This window comes from Felis catus, chromosome F1, assembly GCF_018350175.1.
Source record: "Felis catus isolate Fca126 chromosome F1, F.catus_Fca126_mat1.0, whole genome shotgun sequence".
Classification (NCBI taxonomy): Eukaryota; Metazoa; Chordata; class Mammalia; order Carnivora; family Felidae; genus Felis; species Felis catus.
In genome coordinates, this window is record NC_058384.1 from 66,405,457 (window position 1) to 66,424,038 (window position 18,582).

The window sequence follows — 18,582 nt, forward strand, 5'->3', positions numbered from 1 at the left end:
ACTCAGGTCATGGTGTCACGGTTGGTGGGATCGAGCCCCACGTTGGGCTCCGTGCTGACAGAGCAGAGCCTGCTTGGGATCCTCTCGCTCCTCTCTCTCTGCCCCTCCCCCATTGGCTCACGCTCTCTCTCAAAATAAACAAACATTAAAAAAAAAAAAAAAACAGTAAAGAAAGCCATAAAATGAAGTATTTCCTTTCCATCCACAGTTCTTATCAACACAACTACTATCTTAGGTATACTTTCCAGGAAAAAAAAACAGCGTATTTGTATCAACTTGCACACACATGTTCTATTTGTCACATCTACCCCACTGGGACGATATTACGAGTACCAACCCACTCCTGGGCTCTCTCTTCCCACTCACCAGGGTGCTGCACGCCTCTCCACGGGGGCTGATCTCATTCGTAACGGCTGCACTGCATCTCGCCGCAGAGATGTACAGAATCTTCATCCACGGTCCCGTGTTCATGACCTTTCACGTGCTTTCAGTGTTTTGGGCAGTTATGAACGACACCGCTGTAAACATTCTCTTAGACAATCTGCACATACTTCCCTTAAGGTAATTTCCCAGCCTTAGAGATGTGGGGTCACAGAGCCGTGTGTGTTTTTTTAAGCCTAGAATTTATTTTCTCACCTTGGTCATAGGGCAGGACATTCTGATTCTCAGTTAAAGAAGGGTAGTGCCACTTCCTTCTTTCTAATTCACTAGCACGACCTGCTCTTCGAAAAAGAACTTTCTCAGATGAGCTCCTCGGGGCTGCTGTGGAGCTGTGCTTCTCAAGAACCAAAACCAGCCCTGTTACTCCTGAGAAAAGCCCTCGTCTGGCCTCATCCCGGGGCAGGCCAGGCCTTCATGCTTCTGTGGGTGTCAGTGCTGGTCCTGGGTGAGTACCAGTGCCCAACGCGGGCCCAAGGTGGGACGGGGACGGCCTCTCTCTCCACCCTGGGGCCGGCCCTTTCATGGGGCTCAGATGTTCTCTCCTGCGAAGGGAGACTGTTCTCGGGACTCCCCATCCAGCTCAGGGGTTTCTCCCTTGAGTCTGAAGCAGTGGAGGGAGCTGGGATAAACCTTCACCCTTACAGAGAAGGAAACCCCGTGACCACACGCTGAAGGATCTATTCGTTGTTTTTCTGCGATAAATCTTACTTCATGAAGTCCAGAAAATGTATTGTTTGCTTGCTCCTATTGCCTGATTCAGAGGAGACCTTCCTTGTTTCTCTGCAAAGGAGATCATCTATTGCTTGTATGACCAGCCCAGACCCTGGTCCTGGGCACGGAAGGGCACGGTTTCTAACACGACGATGTCTCCTTCCCCTACACCATGGCAAACGCCGGCAGTGATGGGCAGATAAAGATCACAGGGGGAGGGGGACAGCAGGGCCCCAGAGGGAAGGCAGTGAGGCTCGGGGAAAGCCTGGGGCACCTGACATTCTTTCCCCCGGGGTAGACTGAAGTACAATTGGCAAATAAAAACTGTACATGTTTAAGATGCAAAAGATGATGTTTTGATATACATCTATGATTAAAATCACCACCACAATTGAGCTAATTAACATTTCTATCTTTTCACTTCACCTTTTGTGCGCGTGTGTGGTAAGAACTCACTGTCAGGATCTAGTCTCCCTGCCAATTTCCAGTGTCTGTTCTTATTAACTATGGTCCCCGTGGTGTGCATTAGGTCTCCAGGATTTATTTATCTCGTAAGTGAAAGTTCATTTCCTTGGATCCACACCTCCCTGGCTCCCCCACCAGCTGGGAAATACCATTTTATTCTCTGCTTCTGTGAGTTCCAACTTTTTTGGACTCCACGTGAAAGTGAGGTCACACAGCATCCGTCTTTCTGGGTCTGGCTTGTGTCACTTAGCGTTGTGTCCTCCAGATTCATCCATGCTGTTACAATGGCAAGATGTCCTTCTTTTTTGAGGCTGCATAATACTCCATCATATATATACATATATGTCATATTTCCTTTATCCATTCCTTGGTTGGTAGACTTCCATACTCCTTGGTCTGGAAACTTAGAATGTTTCCGCATCCTGGCTATTGCAAAGAATGTGGCAGTGAACGTGGGAATGAACGGAGGTGTCTCTTCAAGATACTGGTAACATTTCCAAGCCACCTGGGTGGCTCAGTAGGTGAAGCACCCTCTCTCTCTCTCTGCCCCTCCCCCACTCTCTCTTTCTCTCTCAAAATAAATAAACTTAAGGAAAGAGATTTTTTTAAAAGGTACTGGTATCATTTCCTTTGGATATATATCCAGAAATGGGATTGCTGGATCGTATGATAGTTTTATTTTTAATTGTTTAAGGAATTTCCATGCTGTTTTGCATAATGGCTATACCAAGTGCATTCTCACCAACACTGCACAAGGGTTTTCTTTTCTCCACTTCCTAACCAGTGCTTGTTATCTTTTGTCTTCATGATAATAACCACTCTGACAGGTGTGATGTGATATCTCATTGTGGTTTTGATTTGCATTTCCCTGATGACTGAGTGATGTTGAGCATCTTTTCATGTACTTACTGGCCATTTGTATGTCTTCTATTGAGAATATCTGTTCAGGTCTTTACCTGTTTTTCAGTGAGGCTATTTGTTTTCTTGTTGATTTGTTAGAGTTCCTTATACATTGTAGATACTAACTCCTTACCAGAATCATGACTTACAAATACTTTCTCCCATTCCATAGGTTACCTCTTCATGCAGTTGATGGTTTCCTTTGCTGTGCAAACGCTTTTTACTTAGATGCAACCCCGTTTGTCTATTCTGCTTTTGTTCCCAAGTGCTTTTGGGGTCATATCTAAAAAATTGTGTCCCAGACCAATGTCAAGAAGCTTCCTACCTATGTTTTCTTCTGGCAGCTTCACAGTTTGGGGTCTTACATGTAAGTCATTAATATACTTAGAGTTATTTTTGTACAAATAAAAACGGCACAGTATACAAAAGAGACTATTCTTTCCCCATTGTGTGTTCTTAGCACTTTTGTTGAAGGTCAGTCAGCTGTAAATGTGTGGATTTATTTCTGGGTCCTTGATTCTGTTCCATTGCTCTATATGTCTGCTTTTGTCCCAGTTGGGATGACTATATCTTTGTAATATGTTTTAAGTCAAGGAGTAGGTCTCGAGTTTTGTTTTTGTTCAGTATTGCATTGACTCTCAGTATCTTTTGTGGCTTCACACGAATTTTAGGATCCTTTCTTCTATTTCTGTGAAAAATGCCATTGGAATTTTGAGAGGGATTGCATCAGATCTGTAGATCGCTTCGATAATGTGGTGTTTTAACATATGAATTGTCCCAAGCCGTAAACACAGGATGTCTTTATATTTATTTGTGTTTTCTTTCATTTCTTTCAATGTTTTATAGTTTTCAGTATAGAGATTCTTTGATTCCTTGGTTAAATTTAGTCCTAAATATTCTATTCTTGTTGATGCTAATGGAAGTGGGATTGCTTTCCTGTTTTTTCAAATAGTTTGTTGCTAGTATACGGAAATGTAACTTTTTTCTGTCCATTGACTGTGTCTTGCCACTGTACTGAATTGCTTATCAGTTCTAACAGTATTTTCGTGGAGTCTTGAGGGTTTTCTATATATAAGATAACCATCTGCAAATAGAGACCGTTTTACTTCTTCCTTTCTGGTTTGGACATCTTTTATTTTTTTTTTTCTTGCCTAATGATTCTGGCTAGGACTTCCAGGACTATACCAAATGTAAGTGGCAAGAGTGGGCATTCTTGCCTTTTTCCTGAACTGAAAGGAAAAGCTTTTAGCTTTTCACCATTAACTGTGATGTTAGTTATAGGTTCATCTCTTATGGCTTTTACTACGTTGAGATACTTTCCTTCTAGACATAATTTGTTGAGAGGTTTTTTTTTAATCATGAAAACGTGTTGAATTTTGTGAAATGCTTTTTATACATCCATTGAGATAATCCTATGATTTTCAAAAAAAAATTTTAACATTTATTTTTGAGAGACTGAGACAGACAGAGCAGGTGTGGGGGAGGGGCAGAGAGAGAGGGAGACATAGAATCGACGCGGGTTCCAGGCTCCAAGCTGTCAGCACAGAGCCCAGCACGGTGCTTGAACTCAGGAACCTCATCTGCTCAGGTGAGATCATGACCTGATCAGAAGCCAGATGTTTAACCGACTGAGCCACCCAGGCGCCCCTAGATGATCTGATGATTTTTATCATCCATTCTGTTAATGTAGTGTATCAACTTTATTGCACTGCATACATTGAATCATCCCTGGGGCAAATCTCATATGTTCCTTCTGTTTGCTAGTATTCCATTTTAGGATTGTTTTAATTCTATGTATATCAGAGATATTGGCCTGTAATTTTGTTTTCCTGTAGAATGCTTATTTGGCTGACCTCACAAAGTGTGTTTGCAAGTATGTTCTCTCCTCTTCATTTTTTTGGAAGCCCTTGAAATGGTTTGGAGTTAATTCTTTAAGTGTTTAGTAGAACTCACCAGTGAAGTCATCTGACTTCTTTGTTGGGGGGCGAGGGGTTGATTAACAATTAAATATCCTTACTTGTTATCGGCCTGTTCAGATTTTCTCTCTCTTCAAGATCCATCCAGTCTTGGTAGATTGCATGTTTCTAGAACTTTATTGATTTCTTCTAAGTTATTCAATTTGTTGGGATATACTGTTCGTAGTAGTCTTTTTAAAAATATTTTTGTGCTATCAGTTGCAATGCCTCCTCTCACTTCTGATTTTGAGTCTTCCCTTTTTCTTAGTCTACCTAAAGGTTTGTCAATTTACTTTATCTTTTGAAAACATAGCTCTTAGTTTTCTTTTCTATTTTCTATCTTCTATTTATTTCTTTTCTAATTTTATTATTTCCTTTCTTCTGCCAACTTTGGGCTTCTCAAGGTATAAAGTTAGGGTTTTTTTTTATTTTAAGGTTTTTTTTTTATTTGAGAGCTTTATCTTTTTCTTGAAGTAGGAATTTATGACTATTAACTTCTTTCTCAGAATTGCTTTGCTATATCCCATAGGTTTTACAATGTGTTTCCATTTTTATTTCACTCAAGATAATTTCTGATTTCCCTTTAGATTTTTTCTTTGACCCATTGATTGTTCAAGAGTATGTTGCTTCGCTTCCGTTATTTGTGAATTTTCCAGTCTCATCCTGTGAACAATTGCTAGCTTCATAGCATTGTGGTCAGAAAACTCAATCCTCTCAAATTTGAGACTTGTTTTATAACCTAACACATAATCTGTGCTGGAGAATGTTTCGTGGCCACCTGAGAAGAATGTGTGTTCTGCTACCGTAGGATAGAATGTTCTGTATACATCCATCAGGTGTACATGTTAGATATGCAAACTCTTCGGTTTAGAATCTTGTACAAGGCTGCCATTTCCTTATTGATTTCCTGTCTGAATGATCTACGCATTGTTGAAAATGGGGTATTAAGGCCCTTACTACTATTGTATTGTTACTATTCCTTATTTCAGTTCTCTCATTTGTCTTCTATATTTAGGTGCTTTCATATGGGGTGCATGTACGTTTATGGTTGCATATCCTCCTAATTCCACTTTACCCCTGTATAGTAACTTTCTTTGTCTCTTGTTACAATTTTTGACTTAAAATCTATTTTGTCTGATACAAGTAGAGTTGCTCCTGGTCTCTTTCAGTTACCATTTGCATGGAATATATTTTCCATCCTTTTACTTTGAGCCCATGTGTGCCCTTAAATGTAAAATGAATCTCTTGTAGGCAGCAGACAGTTGGATTTTTTTATTCATTCAGGTATCCCACGTTTTTTACTGGAAAATTTAATCCTTTTTCATTAAAGGCAGTTATTGATGGGTAAGGACTTACTATGGCCATTTTGTTCATTGTTTTCCCACTATTTTGTAGTTCCTTTTTTTTTCTTCCTTCTCCTACTATCGTCCTTTGTGATTTGATGATTTTTTTTGTAGTGGTATGCTTTAACTTCTCTTTTTATCTTTTGTGTTATCTACTATAGTTTTTTTTTTCTCTTTGTGATTTCCTTGTGATTTTTTTTCTTTGTGAGGCTTATATTAAACATAACAGTCAATTAAGCTAAGAAATCTATTTCTATCACATATAAAAACTCTACACTTTTTCTTCTCCCTCCCCACATTTAGTTATTAATGTCACAATCTCCTTGTTTTTATATTCTGCATACATTAACAAATGATTGTAGCTATCGTTATTTGTAATACTTTTGTCTTTTTTAATCTATGCTACAGTTAAAAGTGATTATATATCACCACACAGTATGCTATCGTCTGAATATATGCATCCCCAAATATTCATATGTTAAAATTCTGACCTGTCAGGTGGTAGTTTTAGGAGATGGTGAGGTCTTGAGAGGTGATTAAGTCTTTAGGGCTCTGCAAGGCAATGAGACTAGTACCGTTATAAAAGAGACCATAGAGAGCTCTCTCACCCTTCTGCCGCGTTACATGAGAAGATGGCTGTCTATGACAAAGCAGGCCCTCACCAGAGATGAATCTGCTGGTGCCTTAATACTGGACTTTCCAGCCTCCAGAGCTGTGAGAAATACATTTCTCTTGTTTATAAGCCACCCACGATGGTATTTTTGCCATAGCAGACTGAATGCACTAAGGTACCATATTTAGAGGATTCTGAATTGGACTATACATTTACCTTCACCAGGGAGTGTGTGTTTTTATGTTCCTAATTAGTGTCCTTGCTTTAGTGCCCTTGAGGAACTCTTTTGCTTTTCTTATAAGGCAGGTCTAGTGGTGGTGAATTCCCCCCAGCTTTTGTCTCAGAAAGTTTTTTTTTTTTAATGTTATTTATTTTTGAGAGAAAGAGCATGAATGGGGGAGGGACAGAGAGAGAAAGGGAGACAGAGAATCCCAAGTAGGCTCTGAGCTGTCAGTGTAGAGCCCAACGCAGGGCTCAAACTCACAAACTGCAAGATCATCACCTGAGCAGAAGTCAGATGATTAACCAGCTGAGCCACCCAGGAGCCCCTGTCTTGCAAAGTCTTTCTCTCTCCTTCATTTTGCTGGGTATAGTATTTCGACTGGCAGTGTTTTGTTTTGTTTTTTTTCCTTTCAGTGTTTTGAATATATGACCCCACTCTACCCTGGCCTACGATATTGCTAAAGAAATCCACTATAAATCTTATGGGGGGTTCTTTGTATGAGACTCTTTGATGCATTATTTTTCTCTTACTGATTTCAAAATTCTCCTTGTCTTTGACTTTTGAGAATTTGAGTATAGCTGCCTCAGTTTAGACCTTTTGATGTTCAGCCTGTTAGGGGTTATTTGGGAGCCATGAACCTAGATATAGATTTCCCTCCCCAGATTTGGGAAGTTCTTAGTCGTTATTTCTTTAAATAATCTTTCTGTTCTTGTTCTCTGCTCCTTCTGGGACTTCAGTAATAGGTACATTGATTCACTTATTGTTTTCCCAGAAGTCACCGAAGCTTTGTTCACTTTTTCATTCTTTCTTTTTCTTCTAACTGGGTAATTTCAAACAGCCTGTCTTCAAATTTGCTCATTCTTTCTCCTAAGTGACCAATTATGCTGTTGCTGCTACTGAATTTTTCAGTTTGGTCATTGTATTCTTTAGTGCCAAGATTCCTGTCTGATTCTTTTTCATGTTTTCTATTTGTTAAACTTCTCATTTGGTTTGTGTATCGTTTTCCTGATTTCATTTAGTTGTGTCCTTATAGCTCACCGAGCTTCCTTAAGACTATTATTTTGAGTTCTGTGTCAAATAGTTCATGAATCTCTTTTTCTTTAGGGTCAGTTGCTGGAGCTTTATTAGTTTCCACTGATGTTGTCATATTTGCCTGACTTTTCATGATCAGTGGAACTCTGTATTGGTGTCTCTATTTAGAAGAGCTGATACCTTCACAGACTGGTTTTGGAAGGTAAATACCTTCTGCGGCTTCCCTGGGGTTATAAGGCTGCCTCCAAGATATGGTTGAACAGAGCTGGAGCTGGGTTTCACGGCTGTTGCTGGGTCTGCAGTTGGCGGTTCCATTGCCAGGGGTATGAACGGATCTCATTTCTGCTGGGTCCTTGAGTACTCTCCCACTGAGTTAGGCTGATTCCTAGATGGCCAAGACTGCCTCTAGACTGCAGCAGAATGGCACTGGAGCTGGGGTCACAGGACTACTTTTGCAACAACAGTTGGGTCTGAGCTCAGCAGGCCATGATGCTGGGGCATAGAAGGGGATGGTTCCTCTCGAGTCTCTCGGCAGTAGGATCTAGATGCAAGACCATGAACAAATGAGACCAGATTTGAGTCCCCAGAAAGACGAGGCAGCTCTAGGTCTGCAGCTGGGCTCACAGTCAGTGAGTCTTCTACCGGGGCATGTGCCCACCTTTTCAAAGTGATCCTCCTTGGTCTTGGGCTCCAATGGGATTGTGCAATCTCCTGCCCAGGCCCCAAAGCTTCCCCGCGTTTATCTATGGATGGCTGCCAAACATTTGCTTCTGTGGGAGACACAGGTTGGAGAACTCCTATCTCACTCGTGTCATTTTTTTTTAATTTTTTTTAATGTTTATTTATTTTTGAGACAAGAGAGACAGAGCATGAATGGGAGAGGGTCAGAGAGAGAGGGAGACATAGAATCCGAAGCAGGCTCCAGGCTCTGAGCTGTCAGCACAGAGCCCGGCGCGGGGCTCAAACTCATGGACCGTGAGATCATGACCTGAGCCGAAGTCGGATGCCCAACCGACTGAGCCACCGAGGCGCCCCTCACGTCATTTTTCTAGTACATAGCACTAACTGCATCTGCGGGTGTGTTTCAGTCTCTATCAGTTCACACACACAAAGGGGTTTGTTTTTACCAACATTGAAAACCTTAGAATAAAATATTTATTCATATATTTCACAAAAACTTTTAGTGACACATATGCACAGCCCTGTACGGAGTGCTGAGAATGATGGGAAAGCATGGGAGGCAGCATTTCTGTGCTCAGAAAGCTCATGATCTAAAAGGGCCTCCAGGGGCGCCTGGGGGGCTCAGTCGGTTAAGCATCCGACTCTTGATTTCGGCTCAGGTCATGACCTCACAGTTCCGGAGTTCAAGCCCTACATCAGGCTCTGTGCTGACAGCGCGGAGCCTGCTTGGGATTTTCTCTCTCCCTCTCTCTCTGCCCTTCTCCTGCTTGCGCTCTCTCAAAATAAATACACAATAAGTAAATAAATAAATAAGTAGGCCTCCAGCAAACCCAGTGTACAAGAAACATCCACCTAACAAGAGCCCAGTTAAATAAATGTCCAAAGTTACCAACAGTGGTGTAAGCAAGTACCACACTGCCTGCCAAGGAGCTGGTAATGCCTTCAGGAGACAGAGAGCAGGAGCTAGAGGAGGCAGACGTGTAGCGGGGCCCAGTGGCAGGAAAGAGACCCCATAGTTGGAAGCTGCACCAAACACTCCAGAAATAGGACATCCCAATGTTGTGCCAACACAGAGGGACAGGTTAGGGTAATGGCCTGGAGCACATGCTTTGGGGCCAAATAGCACGTGTTCAGACAAATGGCCCCAAACTCCATTCTGCTGCCTACTGGCTACTTAAACCAGTTTACAGCCTGTAAAACAGCGATGATCCTAGAACTTACTTCACAGAGATGTTGACAAGATCACCTAAAATACTACACGTAAACATCTACCACATAGAATATACTCGGGAAAATTTTAGCCACATTTAAAACAATACAAAATCCACGGTGACCAAGATACTTGGGCAATGGGAAATAATCCACTGTTCTCTATAAAGCTCATAGGTCTGGATTACTTCTCCCCACCAGCCTCATGTGGAGAGGGACAGTACCGCTTGCTCACTGCTGGATCTCCTTTGTCCTATCCAGGCCCTGGCACATAGTCGGCATTTTAAAATTTGCTGAATAGGGGCGCCTGGGTGGCTCAGTCGGTTGAGCGACCGACTTCGGCTCAGGTCATGATCTTGCGGTTCGTGGGTTTGAGCCCCGCGTCGGGCTCTGTGCTGACAGCTTGGAGCCTGGAGCCTGCTTGGGATTCTGTGTCTCCCTCTCTCTCTGCCCCTCCCCCACTCAAGCTCTGTCTCTGTCTCAGAAATAAACATTAAAAAAAATTTTTTTTAATTTGTTGAATAAACGAACAGCCCCTCATCTGGAGGGTCTAAGCAGTTTATAAACTTGCCAACTTTGCCTCCTCTGTCTTCCCGTTACCCATTTCTCAAACCTGTACCTCCTACCTCTATTCACTTAGTTACTTAATTCATTACTTAATAAATACACATTCAATATTTACGGAATGTCTCTTAAATGCCAGGCACTGTTGTAGATCCAGGGGGGCATATAACAAACCTAAGAAGCCCCTGCTCTCACAGAACGTCTATTCTAGAGGTGGGAAAGTAAACAAGCAAATAATTTGGGATAAACACTCTGAAGAAAAGTAAACATCATCATCTCTCTCCCCTGCCTTCTAATCAGCCTCTCTGCTTCACGTCCGGTCTCACGGACGTCTACCCACCGTCATAATGCTCCATCGAACTTATAAATTCTAACCTTACCGTTCTCCTACTTGAAGCCTTTCCATGGCTCCCTGTTGATGATGGTAACACTGCAGCTTTTAGAAGAAACCCACAGCTACTTACGGCCCATGACGTGAGCCCTGCATGCCTCTCCGACCCGAGTCCTCCTCACTCCCTTCCTTCCAGAACTCCGTCTCAGCCCCCCTGAACACCAGTGCTATTTCTCCACTTCTGTGCCCTTGCTGCCTTTCTTACTTCTCCACCATGTCTTGCCAGGTACAGACACCTTTGCCTGGCTGACTCCTGTTTTCATTCAGTTTTCTCAAGGATCACTCTTTCAGGTACGTGTCACGGCCCATCCCCCTCACCACACACTCACACACACACCCACTGGCCCCGCTGGCCCTTCCGCCCTCAAGATGCCCATGTGTGTTTCTACTACCGCACTTCCATTCCGCACTACGTTATTTTGCTTCCTGCTTCTGCTCCCCCAGCCATCAACTCCTTGCCAGCAGGTACCATTTTTTTTTTATTCATCTTAGAAGTCCAAGGAGGAGACATTTGACAAGTGTCTGTTAAGTTTTTTAAATGAATTTCTATTGAAAGAAATAATAAAATGAACAGAAAACAACAGCCATGACTTTTGAAAAACCGAAGAATCCTTGCTCTGTGTTCATCTCTGGCTAATTTATTTATTTTGCAGCTCCTGTCAGTGGAAAATCTGGTGAGTTCGCGTCTCTTTTGCTCTTCGGGTGTCCCTGGATAAGAATGTCTCCCTAAAAAACACGAGGTGCTTGCAATGTCTGTCTGAGGGTCTCCAATAGCTCCTGTTCTCGCCGAGACCAGAAGGGATGTGAAAGTGTCACGTGCTCTACTGGCATCACCCAAGGGCCAGGACAGCCACACGCCACCCCACCCCACCCCCCCCCCGGCCTCTCCCTGGAAGAACTAAGAAATGCACAAGCGGCTCCTGGCCTTCGGTAGACCCTGAACTTAACCCTACCGCAGATGGAACCCACTTGACCACGCAGGACATCCTCAACTCCACGGCAAACGTGCAGGGCTTGGGATAAGGTTTTCTCCCATCAGCAAGCTCAAAAAACGTCTCTGTAAGCATCGCACTGTGAAGACGCGAGCAGGAATACTACGTTCCCTACACATTTAGAAGTAAAACCCTGCAGGAAATGTTCCTCCTCCAGAAGAACATCCAGCAACTAGGCCCTCAAAAAGAAGAAATGCACCCAAAATAGGAATTGGGGGAGAAGACATATTATCTGTGTCACACATTTTCTTAGTTCTAACTCCCACCACCATTCCCCTGGGTCAGAGAATGTCCTGAATATTTGAGGATTCGCGAACGGCAATACAACCGCCCTCCTTGCCCCAAATCAGCTGCCCCGGGATGTCATCCTTGTCTGGCTCACTTCTGGATTCCAGCAAACGACCTGTCCGTTCCTGGCTCTGCCACAATTAGCTGTGACAAGAGTCTCTGGGCATCTGAAACATCATCTGTGACACGAAGGTGTTAGACAAGTTAATCTCTCAGGCTTTACTCAGTGCCAAAACCTTCAGAAAATAGGATTTATCCCGTGAGAGAAAGTGCACACCTGTGATGCGCACAGCTCCCTGAGAGGTCCCCATGAGTCGGTGGACGTGAAGTAGGAGGGCAGGGGTGGCCTTCTCTAGCGCCCGTGAAAAGCCAACTGGCCATTGATGCCACTGACATTCGGCGGCGAACCCCGCTGCTTATTCTGTCGGCTTGAAATCATCTCTCTCATTGCCACCCCCTGGGGGCTCCAATCCACAAACAGCCGTGAGCAACCACTGACCCAACCAGAGGGCTTTCCTGGGGATCCCCCCAGGCCTGGTCCTCGGGTCCGTCCCACACAGACGACCGCGGCGGGGACCACAGGCGTCCCCATCTCAGGCTCTGTCTCTCTCTTCCTCAGAAGCCGCGGCCAAACCCGTGATTTCCCTCCATCCTCCATGGACCGTCGTCTTCACAGGAGAGACAGTGACCCTGACTTGTCACGTATTGCACTTCCACGCTCCAGAGAAAATAAAACGGTTCCTTTGGTACCTCGAGGGTAGAATACTACGCGAAACCCCAGGCAACACCCTGGAGGTCCGTGACTCCGGACAGTACAGATGCCAGACCCAGGACTCGCTCCCAAGTGACCACGTGAGCTTGACCTTTTCTTCAGGTGAGAAAAAAAGAAAAGAAACAAACCACAGTTTCTTTAGAAACCACACAGTTACCCAGAAGCTGCCTATATTTACGGAATAATAATCTATACAGATGAGACCCAGAGATTTGTTGCTCAGATCCAAGAAAATTGGAGAAGCAAATTATTGGAATGGTTTCTGAATCTACGTATAGTTTTGGGTTTTTTAATTTTTTATTTTTTATTTTTGAAAGCGAGACAGAGTGAGAGTGGGGGAGGGGCAGAGAGAGAGGGAGACACAGAATCCGAAGCAGGCTCTGGGCTCTGAGCTGTCAGCACAGAGCCTGATACGGGCTCGAACTCACAAACTGTGAGATCACGACCTGAGCTGAAGTTGGACGCTCAGCTGACTGAGCCACCCAGGCACCCCACACGTGTAGTTTCAAACTTATAAAATTTATTTGGAATAATAAGCAGCATGAGGATTTTCAGATGGACAGGCAGACAGACAGACAGAGGTACAGCTGACCCATGAATGCCACAGGGTTGAAATGCACGGTTCCCCTTCCCTGCAGACTTTCTACAGGACAGGACTGTAAATGCATTTTCTCTTCCTGATGATTTTCTTAATAACATTTCCCTCCAGTTTACTTCCTTCCAACAATACGGTCTATGATACAGAAAACATACAAAATACGTGTTAATGTCACAAAATGCGTAATTCTCAGATTTTCCATTGCATGGGGGGTCGGTGCCCCACCCCCATGTTGTGCAAGGGTATAATGTATACAGACAACAAGAAAAAAAGAGTAAACATTTCTCTTTTTCCCTGTGTCCTAAAGCCACCTGTTTTTGTTTTTTTGTTTTTTTATGTAAAGAGATTCTGATTTATTTTGGTGTAATTTCCTTCTGAATTAAAAAGAAAAAGAGGGAGAATCCCAAGCAGGCTCTGCCCTGCCAGCACAGAGCCCAACACAGGGCTCAATCTCACCAACCGTGAGATCACGACCTGAGTGAGATCGGGAGTCTGATGCTTAACTCACTGAGCCACCCAGGCACCCCAGAAAGAATAACAAATAAAGCCACCTGTTTGAATTCGAAGCAAGTTATGATGTTCTCTGATTTCATGAACAAGGAAGCGGTATGGTAACAAGGAGAAAGTAAGATGCTTATCCTCTCTGAGCTGGCAATTCCCCTCTTAAGAATTTACCTACTGGAGGGGCACCTGGGTGGCTCAGGCAGTTAAGCCACCGACTTCAGTTCAGGTCATGATCTTACGGTTCGTGGGTTCGAGCCCCGTGTCAGGCTCTGTGCTGACAGCTGGGAGCCTGGAGCCTGCTTCGGATTCTACGTCTCCCTCTCTCTCTGGTCCTCCCCCGCTCACACTCTGTCTCTCTCTGCTTCAAAAATAAAAAAAGAAAAAAAAAAAGAATTCACCTACTGGAATCATAGACACACTCCCCCCAAACTGAAGGACGCTGAACGGTCAAAAAAAGAAAGCTCATTAAGTAAATTACATGGCATCGCACTGAAGGGAAACTTTGCGGCCGTTAGAAGCCAGGTTCGGTAGCGAGACCGACGGCCTAGAGAACGGTTCATAGCAGAGTAGGTTGTCAAATGCGCAAACATTGCTGCAGTTTCATAAAGAGAACACGGCAGACTCTCACGTACGTGCCCACGGAAAAGAGCACCCGACACGTGCACGTCCACATCTGGGCCGCGAGGCGGGAAGGGATCTGTACTTACATTTCTGCTTTCCGAGTCTTCTCAGGACACGTGTTCACTCTAAAATCAGAATAAAAGCGGACTGTAGTTATTTTATGCGTTCTTCTCCCCCATCCCAATCCTAGAAAATCCGTTGGGGACACTAATCAAGAGAAGGCACCGAGTGACCAGGCTCGCGTTGTCTTGCAGCGAACCTGATCCTGCAGGCTCCCCCCTTCGTGTTTGAAGGCGACTCTGTGGTTCTGAGATGCCGAGCAAACGCAGAAATCACTCTGGATACCACGACACTGCACAGGCGGGGCGAGGTCCTGAGCGTCTCTGATGAGAGTTCCGACTTCCGCATCGAGCAAGCAAGTCTCAAAGATAACGGAGACTATCGCTGTTCCGGATTTAAGAATGGCTGCTGTTCCTACTCTTCCAACACGATCAACATCGAAGTCCAAGGTAAAGCCTTCGTTATCTGCGAGACGGGCTTGCCGAAAGGACGCTCCCTGAGGCAGCAGAGGGTGAGAAGGGTGGGCTGGGATACCCCCGCACCTCAGGGCTCACTCCTGCGAGAATCGGAGGAAGCCCAGGAGTGCTTTGAGCGGAAGGGGGTTGGGGATGGAAAGCGGCCTCCCCCCTGCCTGCTGTGCACCTTCCGCGGCTGCTGCAGACGGGCTGTGTTTCTCTCCAGAGCAGTTCCGGGCCTCACTGCTCTGGGGACCGTTGTGATCCTTCTCTAGAGCTGTTTCCACGTCCCGTGCTGACAGCCAGCCTCTCACCGACCGTCTCTGGGAAGTCAGTGACCCTGACCTGCAAGACCCAGCTCCCTCCGCTGAGGTCGGACGTCAAACTCTGGTTCCGCTTCTTCAAAGACGACCACATGCTGCAGTCGGGCTCGGAAAGCTTTCTGAAAATCCCGACCCTCACCACGAGGAGCAGAGACCCGCCGTATTACTGGTGCGAGGCCCAGAGAGGGTCTTCCGGCGTCTGCAAACAGAGCCAGAAATCCCAGCTACGCGTGCAGAGTGAGTGTCAGCGGGTTCTGATCCGCCAGGACCCGGGGACGGGGCAGGAGCCAGGCGGAGCCGCACATCAGTGCTTGATTGTCCTGCTGGTCAACTAGAGCCCAGCCCTCCGGCTTCTTCGGGCCTTGTACTGCCTCCCAACCAATCTCTTGCCTTACCCGCTTCCTGCCTCCTCCCCAAGTCACCTGCGTGGGTCTGCTCAGGCTGCATGGCCTGCACGCAGAAGTGCATTCTCTCACAGCCCTGGGGACTACGAGTCCAAGATCAAGGAGCAGTAGGTTGGTGTCTCAAGAGAGCTCTTTGCATCCTGCAGCTGGCCAGCTTCTCGCCGAGTCCTACCTGGGCCTCTTTCCTCTGCTGTCATAAGAGCCCCGGTCTGACCTGATTAGGGCCCCACCTATAGCCTCCTTTAACTTGAATTACCTCCTCAAAGGCCCCGTCTCCAAATACAGCCACCTCTGGGGTTAGGGCTTCCACACAGGCATTTTGGAGGAACACGGTGCAGCCAGTGACGTCCTGATGTCTCTGCTGTCTCCCAGATCTCTGAGCAAGGGTGTCTCTCTATCTGTCGTGGGCCTCGTGCTCTGTCCAGCCCAGGACCGTCACGCCCTTCAATGTGTCCGCAGCGTCTCTTCCCTCCCTCCCTCGTTCTCTCTCCCTCCCTCCCTGTTTGTCTCCATCTCTCTTTCTCCCAGGGATGCAGAAGTATCTTTTCCCAATTAGCAGTTAATTTTTGACAATAACCAACACACATATCCTCGTAGGATACAGAGATGGGTAATAACATCGTAGCCACTCCAGAGATGTAGTCGGGGATGAGGAGGACCCCCGAAACCACCACTCCTTGACCAGGGCACTCAAGGCCCTTAGGGAAGTCATGGCTGCCTAACCCAGCCCGGCCTAAGGAGACTCTTCATTCAGCACTGGGCCAGTACTCAGCAGGCAGACCCCAGTCCTGGCCTCTGGAAACTCACAGGCCTCCCATCCTCTTCCTGACCCTGTTCTCTCCAAGGGAAACAGAGGGGATCAGGATGGATACAGGGAGAATGCGGGGACAGGGGAAGGGATCCTGGAACAGTGTGTGAATCTGGAAGGGAAAGGATGAAGGGTGGTGCACTGAGCCCAGCCCCAGTGAGTGGAGAAGCGGAGAACAGGCACCGAGCAGAAGACCCCAGGGCTTGGGCAGGTGGGGGCAGCTCTTCCAGGGTCACAGGCAGAAGGAAGGAACAGGGAGGGGTAAAAGAAGGGACTTCTTCCACCAGAGCATCATTTACCCTGGAAAACGGGAGTGGGGTCACCTCAAGGGGGGCGGATGGGGAGAAGGGGGCGCGTGGAAGGCAGGGGCTGAAGCCCGGCCAGCACCGGAAATGTGCAGGGAGGAGGCCCAGCACCCGCTGACTGAAGATTCTTTCCCTCAGTTCCTGTGTCTCGTCCTGTCCTCACCCTCAGCCCCCATGGGGCCTCGGTTCCTGAAGGACATACAGTGACGCTTACCTGTAAAGCCGAGAGTGGCTCCTTCCCAATCTTGTACCAGTTCCTTCGCGAAGAAGTCGTCATCCAGAAAATGGAGCCCACTCGGGGCATAAAGTCCGTCATGTCTCTGAGGGCAGAGCATTCTGGAAACTACTACTGCACCGCGGACAACGGCCTGGGTGCCCAACGCAGCCTGCCCGTGTACCTCACTGTGACCGGTAAGTCCTGGGCTTGCGGCCCTCCATCCTCGGCCTCCTTCCCCCAGCCCTCCCATAGTGCGTTCCCGCCTCCAAGGCCCACCGATGTTCCCGGGGACAGCTGCCTGCCTCTCTGCACCTGGTCGCTGGCACAGTGCAGGCTCCATCAGAGCCCGGGACGTCTGCACCGCAGCCCCCCTCCCGGCCCCACCCGAGGAGCCCGGTGCTTTCTCGTGCCCACCCCTCGTCCTGCGAGGCCCCATCCTCGCACGTGCTCTCAGTAACTGCAGAATCAGTCCCCGGGGCCCAGAGGTGACGTCAATTATTGATCACCACACACCTTGATCACTTGGCTCTCGAACGTCACGTAGGGATCCCAGCGGGGTACAGAGCCACCAAAGGTACTCAGCCTGCGCGGTGCGATCAGTGTTTCCTCCGCGGGCGCCGGGGAGCAGGAGTGCAGGGGAGAGCGAGTCTGGGAAGCACGGATGACCCCCCCCCCCGCCCGATGGCCTTAAGACCCCCAAGGTGACAAAGGCGAGTGTCGAAAAAGTTACGAACCTACCCGGTTTCTGCGGAGCCTCGAGTCTCTGCGTTGTACCGTCGACGCAGAACGAGTTCCGGGGGCACCTTTGGGGGCGGGGGTTGGGGGGGGGGGGGTGTACTCATGCGCAGTCCGGTCCCGGCGCAGGACCCGCGCAGCCTCAGTTTCCGCTTCTGGAGAAAACACACAACCAGGCTGGCGACGAGCCAGAGTGCAGCCGCTCCCGCAGCTCCCGCGCAGAAGGTCGTACGGAACTGGGCCAGGGAGCCCCGACGGAGGCATCGGACCAGGAGGGCAGGGGCTCTGCGCTGCGAACACCCAGAGGCCCGAGGACATCGGGCAGTGACGTCACCGCGAGCGCCCGCCGCGGCGGAAGTGCCTACGTGACGGCGCATGCGCTCGGCTAGCGCTGCGCGCCTTCTGCGGAGGCCTGAGGCGAGCCCGGCCCGGCCTTGCGCACGGCTCTGGGGGCGACCGGCGGGTGTGGACCGGCACCCCGGCCAGCCCCGGGCCGAGGCCCACGAGTACCTGCGGGCCGTGGGGGCGGGGGGGCACCCCGATCTGCGCTGCCCGGGACAGGACTCGAGGAGAGCTCACGGGGGAGCTGAGGGCCGGGAGAGAGCCTGGGACCCGGGCGGAGGCAGGCGCCGAAGGACGCGCAGCGGAAACGAGGGACCCGTCCAGGACCCGGCAGGAGGCTGGCGGTGCAGACTGCCCCGAGCGTGGAAGGGCCGAGGGGCGGAGGACGGGCGGCAGGAGGCCTCAGAGCCATGCTCAGGGCTTGGGCCTTATTCCAAAGGGAGCTCCGGGCTCCGCGATCGGGACTCACACCGGAGAGATCACTCGGGCCGCCGGGGTGACGAATGGATGGCAGAAAAGAGAAGAGCCCGCCCTGGGAGCCGCCAGGAGCAGAGCAGAGGCTCCAGAAGAGAGGCCAGACAGGACCTCAGGCCAGCCCCGCCGAAGGGGAAGGGCCCTGAGCACCGTGGC

The 18,582-nt window shown here is 47.8% G+C and overlaps 1 protein-coding gene and 1 long non-coding RNA gene across 10 annotated transcripts in view; one reads left to right on the plus strand and one right to left on the minus strand.

Moving 5' to 3' along the window:
- The first annotated feature begins 666 nt into the window (after positions 1-666).
- FCRL5 (Fc receptor like 5) overlaps positions 667-18,582 on the plus strand; it is a 38,390-nt gene continuing 20,474 nt past the window's right edge. For 2 of the 7 annotated variants that reach the window (XM_023247237.2, XM_023247239.2), the window contains exons 1-6: positions 669-886; positions 11,182-11,202; positions 12,428-12,682; positions 14,558-14,812; positions 15,094-15,378; positions 16,797-17,069. In XM_023247237.2, coding sequence (XP_023103005.2) covers positions 745-886; positions 11,182-11,202; positions 12,428-12,682; positions 14,558-14,812; positions 15,094-15,378; positions 16,797-17,069 — 1,231 coding nt within the window. In that variant the 5' untranslated portion in view covers positions 669-744. Of the gene's footprint in view, positions 887-11,181; positions 11,203-12,427; positions 12,683-14,557; positions 14,813-15,093; positions 15,379-16,796; positions 17,070-18,582 lie in introns of all 7 variants that reach the window. The other 5 variants (XM_045048497.1, XM_045048493.1, XM_023247238.2 and 2 more) reach the window with 5 other exon arrangements.
- LOC109495824 lies at positions 11,054-17,574 on the minus strand. Of its 3 annotated transcripts, XR_006591503.1 has the most exons (6): positions 17,389-17,574; positions 16,873-16,978; positions 15,006-16,465; positions 14,563-14,859; positions 14,390-14,428; positions 11,054-12,676 (listed from the first exon to the last, which is right to left on the minus strand). It is a non-coding gene; the product is annotated as an uncharacterized LOC109495824 (long non-coding RNA). The 3 variants fall into 3 exon arrangements; XR_006591504.1 differs by lacking the exon at positions 15,006-16,465 and having other exon boundaries at positions 17,389-17,573; XR_006591502.1 differs by lacking the exons at positions 14,563-14,859; positions 15,006-16,465 and having other exon boundaries at positions 17,389-17,571.